Here is a 17276-nt window from a genome sequence, read left to right on the forward strand (position 1 = left end):
CCTATGTGTGTAGTCTATGGGGAGGGGTGGCTGGGGGTACAGGGAGTGCTGGGACAGGGGCATTCCAGCCTTATCTGGGCCAGTGAGAGCCAAGGTATACCAGCTAGCCCCTTGGGACCTTCCTCCCCTGTCCCCGATCCTTCTGGTCCCTCACCTCTCCTTCATTCCTAGAGGGAAGAGAGACATTGGTCTGTTTCTCCCTCTGAAGTTTTTGGAATCCTGGCAGGACCACTGAATCCCCACCATCACCCTCTAACCAGTCTCTGGTGGCCCCCACCTCTTCTCACATGTTCCATCATCACAACTGGGAGGATGCTGGGCTCTGGAATGGACCAGCCCACACCCCAATCCTGGCTCAGCCTTCTTCATTCTGCTTGGGAGGCAGGCCAGCTCTGGTCCTAAGCCCTGGAGCAGAGGGGGTTTCATCATGATAGTAGGCAAGAGCAGGTGGTGTGAAGAGCTGTAAAGAAAACCAGGATTGGCCCATGTGTCCACGCTCTGTGTTAGAGAACCAATCAGGATACCCAGGGCACCAGCAACACAGGGCAGTTGTGAGTGCTCTGCTCCGCGTGTCTGCTGTGATGGAGCTGTAGACAAGTGTTTTCCTAGGTCCCAGGGACACTCAGTCTGAACCTTCTAATTCCCATAGCAAGCCGGGAGCGGGGAGGGGGCAGTGGGTGTTAAGGGACCTTGACTCTACCTGCCCTCCTGCAGTGCCACAGAATGGTCACTGGGTCCTAAAACTGAGCTGCCCTGCCTGGAAGTGTGGGGAAAGGGAGTTAGTTCTTGTGTCCAGAAGGACTGTTCCCCCTGCCCGTCTCCACCTTGAAAACTGTTCTTGGCAAAGTAAAAGGAATAAAGCTTTACGCCATGAGCAGAGGGAGCTGGTGCTGGTGTATTGCTGATCAAGGTTGAGGGCCGCTTGGTTGTAGCCCAAACAACCTTTGGCCCAGCCCAGCCCAGCCTCTCTGGCTTCTCAAGTCCCCAGAGAAGAGGCAAGCCCCATCATCAAAAAATAACAGGATATTAAAGCCAGTTGGAAGGGACCAGAGAGACATCTTTCCCACCTGCCATTTTAGCGATGAAGATATACAGTTTGCCTGTGAGAATCTCTAATCCCCTACACACTGCAAATGTTTTCATATAAAAATGAGGTGCCTGAACTCATATCTTGATAAATGGTAAAATTCCTCTCCTGTCCCACCTCTGATCTTGAGCCTCATTCTCATCTCCATTGGAAATGGCATGTGAACTGCTTGTTCCAAACCCAGAGGAGCAAAGGTAATTTATGTCAGCTGAGCCATGTCAAAATTGCTCTGATCAAAAGGTGACAGCGCTCTGCACCTTGGTGGGCAGTTACAGTGAATGGAAGGAAGTATTACCTGGTGCCCTAGCTTGGGCAGACTGGACTCCAGGTGAGTCCCAGAAGGGTTAACTTAACCCCTTTACCCCAGGTGGTCTGATGCCCCTATGCACCAGTTTATGCCTGGAGAGGGAGCTTGGGCAGACCTAGAGTATTGGAGTCAGTGTTAGTGCCAATCTCCAGGGATAGTGTGGCCCAGCCAGACCCTACCATGTCACATGAAGGGGAGTGAGTGGGAATGGGGTGGCAGCAGGGGATGCTGTTCTCAAAAATCTTTAAGGTCCTCTCTAGGTTTATCTCAGTTTACCATCAGGAGGCACAGTCTGGAAATGACAACCCTAGATTCCTGAGGTGGGGGAGAATAAAGGCACTTTCAGATTGCCACATGGCCTTCTCATAATTAGTCCGGATGGACAGTGAAGCCCATTGCTACACTGGCTTCATTCAAGAACACCTCCACAAACACTCACACCCCTTAACCGACTGTGTCCCAGGAAGGGCATGTTGTCCCAGTGTCCAGGGACTGACCTGAGTGTAAGCTGTCCCAGCAGGAAGCTGAATCTCTTGTCGACTTGAGGCCTTGTCTGATCCTCCTGGCAGCAGGATGGATACTCCTTGCTCTAGGAAGGGATGGGGCCACTTTCAGCTGCCCAGCCGTCCCGGCACTGACACGTGGTACACCCCAGAGCTTCTTGGATTACCCCCACCCCGGGATCTGCCTCAGTGGCTGAGCCAGCATCTCAGGCATCCTCAGTCTAAATAAAGAGACTGCTTGGGTTGGGGGCAGGGGCTGGGGTCCCCAGGGGCTTGGGGCAACCACATCAAACAAGGCAAGGAGGGGAGTGATGTATAAAGCCTGGGCCTGGAGCTAAATACCTGTCCATGATCCTGCTGTGCCATCTGGAAGGGCTCCGTGCCACCTGCTACCCAGTTAGTCGACCCAAGTCCTGAAGTTGACCCTTCACGGTGAGTCTGGATCCTCAGGTCAGCCCTAGACACTCCCACTTCAGGGGATGTTCTGAACCTGCAGGGAAAAGGCTGAAGGTCAGAGTCCTGTGTTAGCCTAGACCCCCTTCTTTGTTTTCTGCTCCCCAGATGTCCAAAGCAGCTCCTGCCAAAAAACCAGCGGCTGCAGCCCCGCCTCCGGGATGTCCCGTGGATATCAACGACCCCCAGGTCCAGAGCGTGGCCACTGGTATCAGGCCTCTTACCGCGGCCACAGGTGAGGGGGAGGCCTGAAGAACCCGCTTCCGGAGAAAGGGAACTGGAGCTGCAGAATGCTCATCCTTGCATTTAGGGGATGGAGGAGGGCCGAGCATAGTGTCATGTACCGCTAGGGTCACTGGACTTAGGAAAGAGCAATTACTGAGGTGTGGAAGGGTGGGCCACAGAGTAGATACTTTTATCAGGGTAACAATTTAGGAGTGGCTGCCCCTCCCCCATGTTTAAAGGTCTAGTGGCCGAGGGGACGGGCAGGGGACCATGTATGGATGTACAGAACTGCGGGCGGGTCAGAACTGAGTCGTGGGAGCTCTGGGCCCTGAACCCGCCTCCGGCTAGGTCCCGGAAGGCACTGCGCGGGAAGAGGCCGCCGCGTTTGCTGGAGCCGCTGAAGGATGTGGTGCTGATCGAGGGCAGCGCGGCCAAGCTGACTTACCGCTTCGGCTTTCCCGGACCCATTCATCCACTGGAGCAAGGATGGCAAGGAGCTGCGCGACGGGCCCAAGTATCGCTATGTCTTCGGAGACCCTGACGTAGTCACACTGGTGGTGAGCGATGGCGTGCTGGTAGACCTGGGGCAGTACAGCATTAACGTAACCAACCACTTTGGCCAGTGCTCCGACTTGGCGCGCATCCTCGTGGAAGGTACGCGCGCCTGGAGTACAGTGCCACCGCGCAGAACAGCACCACCCAGCAGGCGCGTAGCCGGGTCCAGCCGCGTTTACCGTCGGGCCTCACTGAGTTCGGACGCGGATGTGGCCCAGACCCAGCACAGCTTGAGACACAGACCAGGGTGCAGCGTAGGCCGCCCGTGGCCCTTTCCTACCCTAGGACCCTGTTCCATCCAGGTTAAGAAGTCCGCTATGGGCTTCAGTCACTAGACTCCAGGGCCCCAAGGTCACAGGGAGTCAGAGGCAGAGCCAGGTTTAGAGTTTTGGTCTTCCGGCTCCCTGCCCAGGGCGATTTCCAAATCACCGCGAGATGTGTGAATATTCTTGGGCTTTCACCCCGTAGTATCTCTTTTGCTCCTGGATTCAACTTGAGGGGCAGGATTAGTCCTGTTTGACAGTTGAGGAGTTGAAGCCCCAAAGAGGCTAAAGACTTGTCCAACGTCACACAGCCAGCCTAAATCCATTTCGTATTTAGAACCGACTATTAGCCGGGGAGTGATGCTCCTGCTCATCTTATCTCTCGGTGCCTCAGTGGGTCGCATTCCCTTTCCATTCCTCTAGTCCCGGCGAAGATTCAGAAGGGACCGAATGACACAAAGGCACACAAAGGCACCACGGTTACGCTGACTGCAGAGATCTTGGGCGCGCCTGCGCCGGAAGTGGGCTGGACCAAGGACGGCGAGGACATCGAGGAGGACGACAGGCGACGATGTGGACCTGCTGCAAGGATAGCGCCTGGAGCCAGAGCTTGGGCGGCACAGGGCCCAGAAACGCAGGAGTGGGACGGGGGCAGGAAAATGGGAGGCGAAGAACAGAGCTGGCTAATTAGTCCTGCCCAGGTCGCGCGTAAACTGATCCGAGGTCCTGCCATCCCCCTCTTCCCCGCTAGGGTTTTCTTCGGTATCAGCAGCACCACCACGACGCTGACCAGCCGCCGGGCCACGCCCGAAGACAGCGGCAAGTACGAAGTGTATGTGGAGAACAGCCTGAGCATGGACCAGAGCTTCGGTCTCGTGGATGTGGCCAGAAAGTGGCCCTCATACACTTCGCCCTGGCTTCAAGCTCTGGGGTCGTTGGGACCGACAACCCTGCTTCATATTGCTTAATAAAGCTGCTCTCTCTGACACTCCGCGTCTGTTCTGTTCTTTTGAGACGCCATTTCCCCATGCTCTCGCACCCACACTTATTCCAGATCAGCACGCCAAGGTCACAAACTGTTGGGGTCAGAATGTTTGGAGAATGCCTAATCCAATGCTTCGTTTTACATATAGTTAAATCTGAGATAGGATTTCTCTCACGATCATAAGTTTCTTCACTTCTCAAACGGGATAGCAGAGCCTTTGACTCTTCTTTTGTATACTTCAAGCCCCACCCTCTCCTGGGGCTTTGCACTCTGGCCCCGCCCACCTCAAGGCTGGCCACACCTCCTCAGGTCTCTAGCTTCGCTCTTCCCTGTGACCTGGTTCTCTACTTTGGCTGCTACCCCTGGGCCCTTTCCCATACAGCTCAAGATCCTAATCTTAAATTCCAACCTCTGCTTCTCAGGCCCTACCCTTCTCACTTAGAGTCGCCCCCTCGACCCCTTGGCCACGCCCCCGTGCTCTCCCGTAAGTCCCACCTCCTCGCTCTTGGTTAGAAAGCGGGGAGGTATTAAGAACTACAGTTCCCGGCAGACTCCGCGAAGGAGGTCTCGCGAGTTGCGAGAAGACACGTGCGCGGAAGTAGCAAGCAGTAGCGGGCGACAGATCTGGCAAAAGAGAACTAGTGGTAAAGGGAGCTGATGGAGGGGTGGCGGAAGGGGTAGAGGGCAGGGGACGGCCGGTAGACAGAGGTGTGGCTCGGAGGTCCCGGGTGGTTTTTCGCACTTCCGCTCTTGTGTTGGTCCCACAACCCCTGGCTACGCGAGGCTAGGGTTTATTAGACAGTCAGTTGTGGGGTTCAGAGGATCAGCAATCAATCCTCCGAATCCAGAGATTCAGTGCCTTGTCAGTATCCATACTCAGGGGGTTGGTAGGTTCGGTATTTGGGATGCCAAAGGAGTCTATCTTTTGATTCAAGGTTCATCAGCCAGAGGTTAGTTTTAGGACCCAGTTTCAGCCTATTAGGGTTTTTGCTAGGATTTGGGATGCATCAGAAGCGGATCAGTGTTAGTTCCGTACTTGGGATCCATTCTTCGGATTGTAGTTAAATATTTGGGGCCCACTCAGAATTTGAGGTTCAGTATTCAGGGTTCACTGTTAGGTTTAAGGGGTTAACATTTAGAGTAAGAATACAACAATTGGGAATAGGTGGCTTTAGGGTTTTGGTTTTTTGAGGTTTGGGGTCTGAGGTAGGCGTCTGTTGCTGAGTTTCTGAATTTGCTGAATTTGTGGCCAGAGGGAAGTCTGTTAGGGGTCAGACTGTGGGATATGAATTTCAGAATTGGGGTGGAATCATTGTGGGATTTGAAGGCCGTCTGGAATCTGAGCTGGGATTTGAGATGTTTGGGATTTGTGAGGTGTTGTGTCCAGGGTGGATCTATATTGACTTCGCATTTACATCTTCGGAGAGGACTAAGTGTTGCTATTCGCGGTTTGGGGTTTGGTTGGGGTATGAGATCTGAGCCTGATTTCTCTGTCGGGATTTGAGGTTTAGGTTGTATTGCCATCATGCTCAAAGCTGTGATCCTGATTGGAGGCCCTCAAAAGGGTGAGGAGCCAGGAGAATGGGGGGAGGAGGTTGGGCTAGAGTGGTTGGTAGGGTGGGGGCAGTGGGAGGCAGGAAGCTGAAATGTGCTTCTCTCTCCTCTCCCAGGGACTCGCTTCAGGCCTTTGTCTTTTGAGGTGCCCAAACCCCTATTCCCTGTGGCGGGGGTCCCTATGATCCAGCACCACATTGAAGCTTGCGCCCAGGTAACCCCATGGACTCCCCTCTCCCACCTCACTTCCTGCTCATCTCCTTCATGTTGTATTTTCCCTTTCCCAACCATGACCTTCCCAGGAGGCATAACTTCAGAGACCACCATTTACAAATGACACTGTGAGTGGCGCCCCCCAGAGTTCTGTAGTGCAGCCGCCCTGCTGTCTTCCCTTAATCTAGTCTCTCATCTGGCTTCAGGCTTAGATTTCCCTCCTTTTTTTAAAGCGTGGAATGTGAGATCAGCCAAGAATCTTAGAGACAATTTAATGCTGTAGCAGGGGAACTTTAATAGCAAAGTGCAGAACTTAAACCCTTGCTCTCTGTGGAGCTAATTTCTTTGTTGCTTTTGGTATTGGGACAGGCAAAGTTTTATTTGAATACAGTCTCTGCCTGCTGCAAGGATTTGAGCAAATATCTCACCCTTCCTGAGCCTTAGTTTCCTTATCTGTTAAACGGGGGTGATTGGACCTGCTTTTTGGGGTGGCTAAGCTTGCAAAGATGTTTATAAAGTGCCTCGTAGGATGTAGGCACTTGGTATATGGTGTCCTCACCTCAAGCTCAGATTGACAGACAGTAAATATGGTGGGGGGAATGAATGGATTATCCTTTAATGCAGCTTGGTATACAGAATCTTTCCTAGGGTGAGAACCAATTCAGTTGTGAGGGGGCAGGGGAATAATAGTATGATAAAAGATTAAAAGATCAGGGACTGAGACTCTCTCCAGTTTTCTCATTGTCCAGAGGAGAAAACAGGCCAAAGTGGTCAAGTGAGTGCCCTAGGGCCCCACAGCTGAGACTGTAACTGTGGTCTCTGGACTTCTGGGCTGGTAGTAGGGATCTCTCCCTCCTGTCATTCCTTCCAATCAAATTTTTTTTCTCCCAATCTCTTCTCTTGCCCTCAGGTCCCTGGGATGCAGGAGATTCTGCTCATTGGCTTCTACCAACCTGATGAGCCTCTTACCCGGTTCCTGGAAGCTGCCCAGCAGGAGTTTCACCTTCCCATCAGGTGTTTGTGCACATGTACTATATGGGGGTTGGGGGGAAGTGCCCTAAGCCTCTGAGTTCTCAAGAGTGGGTTGAGTCAGCATTTGCTGGACTCGCACGCTATGAGGATTCTTATTTGGGCATCTCTGAATCCCCGAGTTTATTGGTTTTCTCTGTGGGCCTTGGGCAGGTGTACACCTGGAAGTAGAAAGAGTAGGGTGCCCAGGCTCGTGGAATCTGTCTCCTCTGATCTCACTGAGCTGGCCCTGGGGTCCCTGGGGACAGGTACTTGCAGGAATTTGCCCCTCTGGGCACAGGTGGTGGTCTCTACCATTTCCGGGACCAGATTCTGGCTGGAGGCCCCGAGGCCTTCTTCGTGCTCAACGCTGACGTCTGCTCCGACTTCCCCTTGAGCGCTATGTTGGATGCCCACAGACACCAGCCTCACCCTTTCTTGCTCCTTGGCACCACGGTGAGGGTGCAGAGTGGGGGATCCAGAGAGGTTTCTGGAATGCAGGGTATTGGGGAGGCAGGGGCAGCCCAGGAGGTTGGAGTGGGGTCAGGCATCAGGAGGGAGATATTCCAGAAACCCCAGTGGTGATGGCAGTGGCAGTGGAGACCCTGAGCCCTGTGGTTGCTTAGCAGTCAGGAGCAAGGGAGGGGTGGGGGCAGCTGTCAGTTCTCACCCTTGCTGAAGGCCTGTCCCTGGTGGAGCTGGGTGCCAGGTGCTATAGGGGAGGGAAAGAAAGAGAGAGAAAACTGACCTTGCTGCCCTGGAGCTGGCGGGTCACTGTCCTGGTGTGTCTGTCTTTCAGGCTAACAGGACACAATCCCTCAACTATGGCTGCATTGTAGAGAATCCACAGACGCATGAGGTGAGAGCAGAGACAGGGCTGGCCCAGCACTTGCTCTGTTCATCACCATTCCCCAGCTCCTCCTCCTGGAGAGGAAGCTGGAATGCTGTGGCGTGGGCCCCAGTCTTGTCAGACAGGTGGGGTATACCCTTGGTTGTTCTTTATATCCCTTCTGGAGAGATTGATGAGAATGAAGGGGTAACAGTTAATTTCCATGGGTGTGGTGCTTCAGTAGATGTATGATTAGGGTACTTTGGGAACATGAAAGGAGTCCTAACCAAGCTTTGCCTGGGTAGGGGTGGGGAGGGCTCCCTGGAGAAAGTGAGGTCTGAGCAGAATTAAATTTATGTAGATGAAGAAGAAGACAGAAAGGCATTGCAGGTAGAGGGAACGGCATGTGCAGAGGCCTGGAGGCAGGAAACAGCATAGCCTCTCCAGAATTACGGCGGTCAGTACATAATCAGCAAGGCAGAGGGTCTCTGTCCCTGTTTGTGACACTCCCTGCTCCTGAGCCTGGCTGACTTTCATGCCCCCCTTATATTTGTTCAAGCTTTAGTATTAAAAAACATGTAAGAACACACAGGCATATGGATTTTATTTTTAAGTTTTGTGCTAGGCACTGGCTAGGTGTAGAAGAAACAGAGCCAAAGGACAATCCTTGCTTCTCAGGAACCCTTGGACTACTGGGAGAGACAGTCAAAAACCAACCATTGCAAATGACACCAGTACTAACAGTGGGGTATGGTCAGAGGCCAGGGGTGCCCAGACTTGAGAAGCTAACTCTAGGGCAGATCAGAGTGGACTCATGCAGGAAGTGACAATGCCAGCTTGGTTTTGAAGGCTGAGGTTTCCAGATGAAGAGATGGGAACAGGCATTCCAGGCGTAGGCGTGCAATAGCATGGAGCTGGGTTCTGGGAGCACGAGGAGGTAGGGAGGGGAAAGGCATGTCGTTCGGACTTATCTTGAAGGTGAAGACTAGTGGCATGCAGCCTGCATTTTAGGAAGACCACTCTGGCAGCTGGGAGGACCTGGAGATCAGAGGCTCTTAGGAGGCCGTGGCAGTGGCCTCTCCACTGAACCCAGCCCACTCTGTCCTCAGGTCCTGCACTATGTGGAGAAACCCAGCACGTTTGTCAGTGACATCATCAACTGCGGCATCTACCTCTTTTCCCCAGAAGCCCTGAAGCCCCTCGGGGATGTCTTCCAGCGTAATCAGCAGGATGGGCAACTGTGAGGCAGACCCCATGGCCTTGTAACCCCTGGTCCCCAGTCTCAAACCCCTCCCCCCAAGTCTCTGCAGGCTGCAGCTCCACCCGCTCACCTTCCTTCTCCCTTCTCTCCACTTGTCATCTCCATCCGAGCCTCCCAGCCCCTCCCTGCCTAACCTCATTCTGTCCCTCTTCCTTATCCATCCCAGTTCCTCTTCTGTCACTGCCTGCCCACTCCCCTTCTGGTCCATTTCTCTCAAGCCCTGAGTGTCCCAGAGATGTCTTTCAGAACAGACGGCAACACACACACTTGGGTGCACACAGGCTTGGGTGCAGACACACATACACATACACACACACACATACACTCAGGCTGAGGCTCCCCTTGGAGCATAGTGCCCCTGCTCACCACAAGCCGCAGTCCAGAGGTCATCCTCCTAAGGCCTCGGTGATGTCCCTTCTGTGGATCCCTGCCTTTGCTCCCTCCTTCCCCGCCCATCTCCCCATCTCATGCTTCATTCACTCATCTCACTCCCACCCATCTCTCTGCTTCTCTCTCCATCTCTCCTGGCCTCTCTGTCTGTTTCTGCTGAGCTGGCATCTCTACCATCTCTTTCTCCCTTTCTTTCTGTGACTGTCTCTGACCTCACCAGCTGCCTTCCTCTGGGGTGAGTCTGTCTGTGTTTCATTCCATCCAGTGAGAGGGAGGGTGCCTGGAGGCGGGGTTCAGAGGAGTGGATGGGGAGGAGAATGGCAATGGTGGGAAGCCAGCTCTGGTCAAACTCCTGGACGTGGGGCGGGATGGGCTGCAGGTCTGTACTAAGTTGGGGAGGAGAGGGGTGAGGAGTATGAGGGTGGTGTGGGAGCTTCCTGAGATGTGAGCATCCCTTTGGAGTGGATCGGACCAGACCTGGAAAGGTGGTGGGATTCCCTCTGAGTCCTATACCCAAGAGACTGAGTTGGCCCCCATTCAGGCTCAGCTGGGGAATTGATGTCAGCATCCCTTCCTCTCTGCCAGGGAGGACTGTTCAGGCTTGTGGCCCGGGGCAGGTACCATCCGCCTGGAGCAGGATGTGTTCTCAGCCCTGGCTGGGCAGGGCCAGATCTACGTGCACCTCACTGATGGTATCTGGAGCCAGATCAAATCTGCAGGGTATTGGAGGGGCCCCTGATGGGATGGTTCGGTCGCCTGGTGGTTGAGACTTTGAGGTGGTGGTCACAGCCTCCTGAGCCCCTGCTCCACTCTGTGTCCCCCAGCTCAGCCCTTTACGCCTCCCGCCTCTATCTGAGCCAGTACCAGATCACTCACCCAGAACGCCTGGCCAAGCACACTCCAGGGGGTCCACGAATTCGAGGTACCCACCCCAAGTCCTAACCTTTGCCCACCACTCCAGCCCCCTATCTACCCTCTGAGCTGTGACTCCTGACCTCAGATCCAGAGGTGAAGTCTCAATCCCTGCCCTCCCTGAACCAGATATGGTTTAGGGTATTTGCCCCCAGGTCCTCTCTTCTGCTTCTAGGAAACGTTTATATCCACCCAACAGCTAAGGTGGCCCCATCTGCTGTGGTAAGTAGTGGGCCAGCCCTGGGAAAGGAAGGTGGCTGGCAGGATGGGTGGGGTGGTGCAGATGCCTCCTGAGCCCAGAGGGCTGGCCTCCCTCCCCACTTTGTCACAGCCTCAAGCAGTCCCTTCCCCCTTGGGACTGGATTTGGGGCCCTCCAAGGCCCGCCAAGGCTTATTATGTGTGCTCTTTTCCACAGCTGGGCCCAAACGTCTCCATCGGGGAAGGGGTGACTGTGGGCGAGGGTGTGAGGCTCCGAGAGAGCATTGTCCTCCATGGAGCCACACTGCAGGTAGGCACCTGGCACATATAGCAGGGCATAGGGCCCCAGGAGGCTGAGGGTGGGGGTGAACCCTGTAGGCTCTGCATCTGGCCCTCATCACCCTCTCCCCTCACATCATCCTGTTTGGCAGGAACACACGTGTGTGCTACACAGCATTGTGGGCTGGGGGAGCACTGTGGGTCGCTGGGCCCGCGTGGAGGGTACCCCCAACGATCCCAATCCCAATGACCCCCGAGCCCACATGGACAGTGAGAGCCTCTTCAAAGATGGGAAGCTGCTGCCCGCCATCACCATCCTAGGTACGGCCTCCCAGGGCCCGAGGCTGAGAAACCTCCACAGGTGATGGCCATGCCCTGCGGGGCCATTTGTTCATCTGCGTGTATGTGTGCGTGTGCGTGTGCGTGTATGTATTCCTTTAGAAAACATTTACCAAATGTCTGCTGTGTGCCAGGTCCTGTGTGAGTCACAGGGGGCATGAGGCCAGGACACAGGTGGGCAGGGAAGGGTCCCTCTGGGATGGCCCCCAGCTCTTTACCCCTGGCCTCCCCTCCCCACGGCCTCCCCCTTGTGCCCTCAACCACACTGCAGGCTGCCGCGTCCGGATCCCTGCCGAGGTGCTCATCCTGAACTCGATTGTTCTGCCACACAAGGAGCTGAGCCGCAGCTTCACCAACCAGATCATCCTCTGAGTGGGGCTGCCAGAGGGCCCCCCCAACTCCTATCTGCTCCCCTGAGGCTGCAGCCTGCTCAGCCAGCCTCTGTCCAGGAGGGACTGGAGGAAACCAGGCAGGCGCTCCACACTCAAGGCGGGCAACGTGGGTGGCCGGGGGACTCCTGGCCTCCGTCTCCACTCCCTAATAAACCCGGGTGAACCTTGGAGCCAGCACGGACTCCGCTTGTGCCTGGGCTGGGGGTGAGGGCGGAAGTGGGGCAGCTGAGTCAGGCCCCCCCACATTAGCATTTAAATTGGAGTCGTTGCTGCAGGCTCATGAATAATGAATCTGGAGCCCTGGTAAATGTCCCCCTCCCACTGCCTCAGCCTCTTGCGCTGCTCTGGAAGAAGGCCCTCAAGGCTCCCAGCCCGCTGGCCCCCGCCTTCACCCCTACCCCGACGCTGCCTCCCTGTTCCCCTTCACTGGGCCTGGCTCAGGCTCCGGGAGTGTAAGATTCCGAAGGGCTGGGGGAAGGATTTTGGTTGGGCGGTGAGGTGCGGGCAGCAGGCACAGGGGCTGGGAGCTGTGGGCCCGTGGTTGGATTACCAGGCACACGTTTTTCTTGGTTCCTGCCGAGCCCCAGCCTCGGCCCGTTTTCCGCTTTGCCAGCTCCATCTGCTCCCAGCCTGGCTCTTGGCGGGGTTGGGGTTTCTCCGAACCCCCCACCCCCACCCCCGGCCCGGAGTCCTGATGTCTGTCTCCTACTCTCATGGCAGGCGGGTGGGTCCGAGCTGGTATCTTTCTCTCCAGAAAGAACCAAAGTGGGAGCTACTGTTTTGGGAAGGGGGGCCCCTGGCCACCTCTCACCACCCTGGCTCTGGCCTTTGGTGTGGGAGGTGGGGTCTCAGTCTTCCTTCTACATTCCTTAAGCCCCAGAGAAACCCAGCCTTCTCTCATGTTTGCCCATGACCCCCTTGTGCCCCTCCTGGTGCCCCCCTTTCCCCAGCTGTGGGTGCGGAGCTTAGTTGCCAGATGAGCTGGTAATGATCGTAATCTGCTAATTGAGAGGAATCTAATTACCCGAAGAGAATGGGGGGGCAGGGCGTGGGTGGGAGGAAGGATGGGGTCCTGGCAGCAGGCATGGGTGGCAGGCGGCAGGGTGCTGGGGCCTGGTTGTCAGCACCAGGGTCTGGGACAGAGCCCAGGATTTCAGAGCTTCTTAGCTGGGCAGTTAGAAAATACTTTCTCAGGAGCTGGGCTGAGGGTGACCTGGGGACTGGGGCTAGGTGTGACCTCCCAGCCGTTGTAGGCCCTTCAGGCTGTGTCAGCACATGATGAATCCACCAGGGACTATAGCAGTCCTGACCGACAACCTGCCTTGACTCAGCCCCTTTCCCAGTTGGTTCCTGGTTCCTCTGGTCTCTGCCTCCAGCCCAGACCTTCTGTCATCTCTGTGTGGGGTCTAGAGGGGGCTGCAGATGCCAACTGTGGGCCTGGGGTCAACCCTCTGAGGGGAGGGCTGGGAAAGGGTGAGCCACAGGGCCAGGGGCTAGGTCCCTTCCTTTCCTCCCCGGAGTCCTGACCCTTCTGTTCGATGTGGTTGGCAGAGGCCATGGCAGCTTCATCATAAATATGATAATTTAATTATTTTCTCAGCAAAACACCGTGAAATCCAATAAGTCTGTGTCAGGCCCTGGCCCCCAGGAGCCCCCTCCTGGCCCAGTGGGGGTGGGGACAGGCACTGGAAGGGGAAAGGGTCAGTGTTTGAAGTGGAGGGGGGCTAGGAAGCGGAGGTCTCGGCAGCGGCCCCCCCAGGCGGATGGAGTCACAGTTGTATGTGTGTGCTCAGGTGGAGGGAGTCTAAGGAGAGAGGCTGCAATGGTTCCCGCTCCTCTCCAGCCTCGTCTGCCCTGGGAGGGGCCTAGCACCCCTCTACCTCTGGTGGCACAGACCAGAGCCCAGGATGTGGGAGCACCCTGCCTCTGGAGGGAAGAGCAGGGAGACCCCTTCACCACCTCTGGGACCTCATGGGCTCTGGAGGGGTAGGAGGGTGCTGGCCCCGAGAACGGAGGGAACTGGGGTGGGAAGTAGGGGATGAGGGGGGAGGGATGCGGGGGAGGGGTGCGTTCCTGCCATTAGTGCTTTTTTCGGTTTCCATAAAAAGATTATTCTGTAAAATCAGTGAGGGGGAGCGAGCTGGGGGCCGGGGAGGGGGCGGGTCCCTGGCACCAAGCTGGATGGGGTGACAGAGGAGAGCTGGGGACGGGACAAGAGCATGGAGAGAAATTTGGATGGACTTCAGGAGCCAGCCAGGGGGAGAGGCCGAGCCAAGAACACAGATTCCGGGGAGGCTGGCCAGGATGGGGTGGGGCGGGGGCAGGGCCCTCATCTCCCTCCTGCCCGGGCCTCATTCCCACCCTCATCTCCATCCCCTCCCCCTGGCACTTAGCAGCCATTATGGGGGAGCAGATTGCAGCCCCCTCCCCCTCTCCGGGAAGCAGGCACAGCTGGGGCCCCGCCACATCTGCCGCATCAGCACAGAGCACAGCTGGGTGTGCCCAGAGCTGCGCTCCACAAAACACAAAGTGGGGGCGGGGGCCAAGGAGAGCCCAGACCCCTGAGACAGACACACTGACACCTCTGCCAACAGACACAGACTCCTCGAGGCGAAGCTACACCCACCACCACACACGATCCCTCGTGTGCAGAGACGGGAGAACTGACAAACATGCAATTACTCTGCCCCGCCCGCCACCCCCGCCCCTTCCTCCTCCCTTCCCTTCCCTCCAGGCTCCCCTCCACCACCCCGGCCACCTCTGAACTGCCCTCATCTCTCATCTGGAGGGAGCCGGAGCTTCACCCTTCCCAAGCACACCCTTCTGGGAGGCTTGGAGAACCAGAGGGCAGAGGGTGGTAAGGGGCATACTGATCTGAGGCTGGAGCCTGGGGAAGCCACTGTCCTCCCCCCATACTGATGCCCCTCCCCACAAAGAAACCCCCTCTGAAATGCTGGTCCTTGCTTCTCTGGATGTGATGGGTCTCCATGCCAGGGTGGGCTGGCTTGGCACTCTTGACTGTTGTCGAGTTCCCCTTAACACTGTGTTCCATCGGCCACCTCAAGGAGGCGCTGCATGTGCTGCACGTCCAAGTTTTAGCCAGAGCTCAGCAGCTCCCAGGGCCGGCACCTGCCTCTTCCCCCCTTCCCAATAGTCTGCCAGTTCCCTCCTCTCAGCAATGCACCCCTCCATTTAGCTCTGCTACCCTGACAGGTGCAGGGTGTGAGGGCTCCGTCATTAGTGGAAAAGACCCCCTCACCATCAGAGATGTTCAGAAGTCCCTTCTTCCTGCCACTGCCTCCCCCCAACAGGCAATGACCACCTCTGGCCTCTGATTAAATCCTCTTGCAGCCCTTGTTTCTCACAGTCATCTCCTTGGCCCTGATGTCTTGCCCTCAACCCTCCCGTCCCTGCATCCCCTCATCCTCGAGTCCCACGCCGAGCACCCCCCACCGCTGCCCCTCAGAGCTTTAATCCCTCCTGCTGCTGTGCCGCCTTATCTGCTCCTAGCAGCTTTCACTGCTGCAAAGCCCTCTCCCCCGCCTTCCCTGGATCTTCTTCCCCCTCCTTCCCATTTTCTCTCCTCTCTGACCAGCACCCACCACTCGCCTGTCTCTGCCTCACGCCCCCATGATGACTCCTGGCTGACACCAGATCTGCACCCCGGTGCCCTTTGCCCTCTCTCCAGCCTCAGCTCCGAGGTTGCCAGCTGCCCACCCACTACCCACACTGGCTTCTTCCCTCCCCTCCCCTCCCCTCCCCCACAGGCCCCACAGACTTGGTCAGTTTCTGTCCAGCCAAGATTTTTCGTCTTTCTTTCTTCCCTGTCCTCCCTCCCAGTTCCTCCAGCCACCCCTTGATCTTGGACCTGGTCCTCTTCAATCCCAGTGACCAGCTGTCTCGGCTTCGGCATCCCCAAAATGGGATGCGGTGATATGGATTGTTGGTACCAGCCACAGGAGACGGGTCAGGGCTGGGCTGGGCTGGGCTGGCCCTAGGACAGGGTTGGAGGTGCAGAGTGCTGGCGGGCAGTGGGGGCAGGGCCTGGCTGCGGGACGCTAACCCTCTTCAGTTGCCTCAGATCACGTCCAGGCCTCCCCACCCCCTTCACTGGGACTCTCATTAACCGCTTCTCCTGCCTCGTCCGCGGCATAAATAACCCAGATAAATCAGCCGCCGTCCGCCCCCCGCCCCTCGGCCCCCGCACAGCCCGTTTGTCACCGCTGCTCGCTCACCAGCCAGGCCTGGCCCAGTCCCGGCCTCCACCCCCCCATCCCTGTCCCTTCCCGCCCACGTCTGTCCCACACTGGCTTATGCCTTGGTCCACACCAGAGCCAGGCCTCGGACAGGTGTCTGGGCTGGGGAGGGTAGCAAGGGGGTGTACTCTAGGAGCAGAGAGAGGCCGAGGACTCTCCCCAGGAGAATGCCATCTGGGAGACTGGGGGTCATGTCTTTTATGAACGAGGCCACCCAGGCAGGGAGTCTGAGGCCCACAAATGGTGGGAAGGGGCCAAAGCAGCTCAGCTTGGGGGATCCTATGCTGGGAGAAGAGGCAACCCCAAGAGCCAGGGTGCAGGATGAGCCTTGGAGGCTCCTTGGAACCCCCAAGCTGGATCCTGGGAGGTCTCCAGACCTACCTTTTGGAGCATTTTGCCCAAATAAAAGCCTCCATGCCCCCTGCCAGGTGTTCTGAGTCAGAACCCACCTGCCCTCTGTCAGCTCTCAGCCTCCATTCCCATCCCCAGCCTTGTGAGGTTGTAACAAGGGACACTCTAATCTCTGCGTCTCAGTCCATCCACCGTTCTCTTTCAGTCGGGAAGCCTAGTTCAGCCCTTGGGTGGGGGGTGGGTTGGTGGACAATTGGACTGGGAACAAATCTGGGGAATGGGGACAACTGGAGGGTGGAGGACGCCTGGCTGAGGCTTCACATCCTGACCCTGTACCTCTCCAATACCGCCCCTGCCCCCGGCACCCTGCACCCACACTCCCACCTCCAGAGTCCTGCGCGGACCCTCCCCCCTTGCTTGCACTCTGCTAGGGTCCTGGCCAGCCACACTTGGCCCTGATGCTCACTGCAGGGGGCAGCTGGTCCCCTGGGAGCGGGTGGGGGAAGCCTGGAAGGGATGGGGGAGCTTGGGCACAGGGCTGGGGGTGGGGGTGGGGAAGAAGCTGGGCCCGGCCCCAGGGACCAGCTGGGCAATGAGCCGGGGAAGCAGCCGGGAGGCTAAATGAGGGAGATTATCACCCAACTGCAGCCGGGCAGAGAGGGAGGCAGGCAGGGAAGCGGGGAGAGGGAAGGGAGAAAGGACGGGGGCCAGAGGGGAAGGGGGTATAAGGGGACAGGGGGGCAGAGGGGTGACAGAGAGACTGGAGGAGTGGGGGTAAAAGGCCAAGGGATGGGCTGAAAGGATGTGGAGATTACTCCCACTGAGCATAACCAGATTCCTGGGGGTCTAGGAGACTGGATGATGGGGACCTGGGGACAATTGGAGACAGCTGGTAGGAGGGGGTGGTGCATGCAG

The 17276-nt window shown here is 56.9% G+C and overlaps 2 protein-coding genes across 7 annotated transcripts; both read left to right on the forward strand.

Moving 5' to 3' along the window:
- Positions 1-2458: 2458 nt before the first annotated feature.
- SPEGNB (SPEG neighbor) lies at positions 2459-4374 on the forward strand. The gene is given in 6 exon segments (XM_064485198.1): positions 2459-2555; positions 2558-2585; positions 2924-3022; positions 3024-3229; positions 3817-3958; positions 4145-4374. Coding segments are annotated over 6 exon segments (789 nt in total). The 3' UTR covers positions 4362-4374.
- A 568-nt stretch (positions 4375-4942) lies between these two features.
- On the forward strand, positions 4943-11928 carry GMPPA (GDP-mannose pyrophosphorylase A). 6 transcript variants are annotated; one of them, XM_010988384.3, is made up of 13 exons: positions 4944-5022; positions 5884-5943; positions 6049-6146; positions 7056-7159; positions 7423-7609; positions 7953-8012; positions 9092-9222; positions 10219-10353; positions 10458-10555; positions 10721-10767; positions 10962-11054; positions 11176-11344; positions 11634-11928. In XM_010988384.3, exons 2-13 carry the CDS (start codon positions 5904-5906, stop codon positions 11732-11734), a joined length of 1263 nt encoding a protein of 420 aa, XP_010986686.1. In that variant the 5' UTR covers positions 4944-5022; positions 5884-5903; the 3' UTR covers positions 11735-11928. The 6 variants fall into 6 exon arrangements, with proteins under 6 accessions (XP_010986690.1, XP_064341270.1, XP_010986686.1 ...); XM_010988386.3 differs by having other exon boundaries at positions 4954-5022; positions 5890-5943; XM_010988385.3 differs by having other exon boundaries at positions 4976-5328.
- The last annotated feature ends 5348 nt before the right edge of the window (positions 11929-17276 follow it).

The sequence above is a fragment of the Camelus dromedarius genome, chromosome 4, assembly GCF_036321535.1.
Source record: "Camelus dromedarius isolate mCamDro1 chromosome 4, mCamDro1.pat, whole genome shotgun sequence".
NCBI classification, from domain to species: Eukaryota; Metazoa; Chordata; class Mammalia; order Artiodactyla; family Camelidae; genus Camelus; species Camelus dromedarius.

What these genes read in the sequence shown, in the direction of transcription:
- GMPPA (XM_010988384.3), top strand. Translation starts at nt 5,904, where the DNA reads ATGCTCAAAGCTGTGATCCTGATTGGAGGCCCTCAAAAGG. An exon ending in AGCCAGATCAAATCTGCAGG is followed by an intron (nt 10,354 to 10,457) that starts GTATTGGAGGGG and finishes TGTGTCCCCCAG; the next exon opens with CTCAGCCCTTTACGCCTCCC. An exon ending in TCCATGGAGCCACACTGCAG is followed by an intron (nt 11,055 to 11,175) that starts GTAGGCACCTGG and finishes CCTGTTTGGCAG; the next exon opens with GAACACACGTGTGTGCTACA.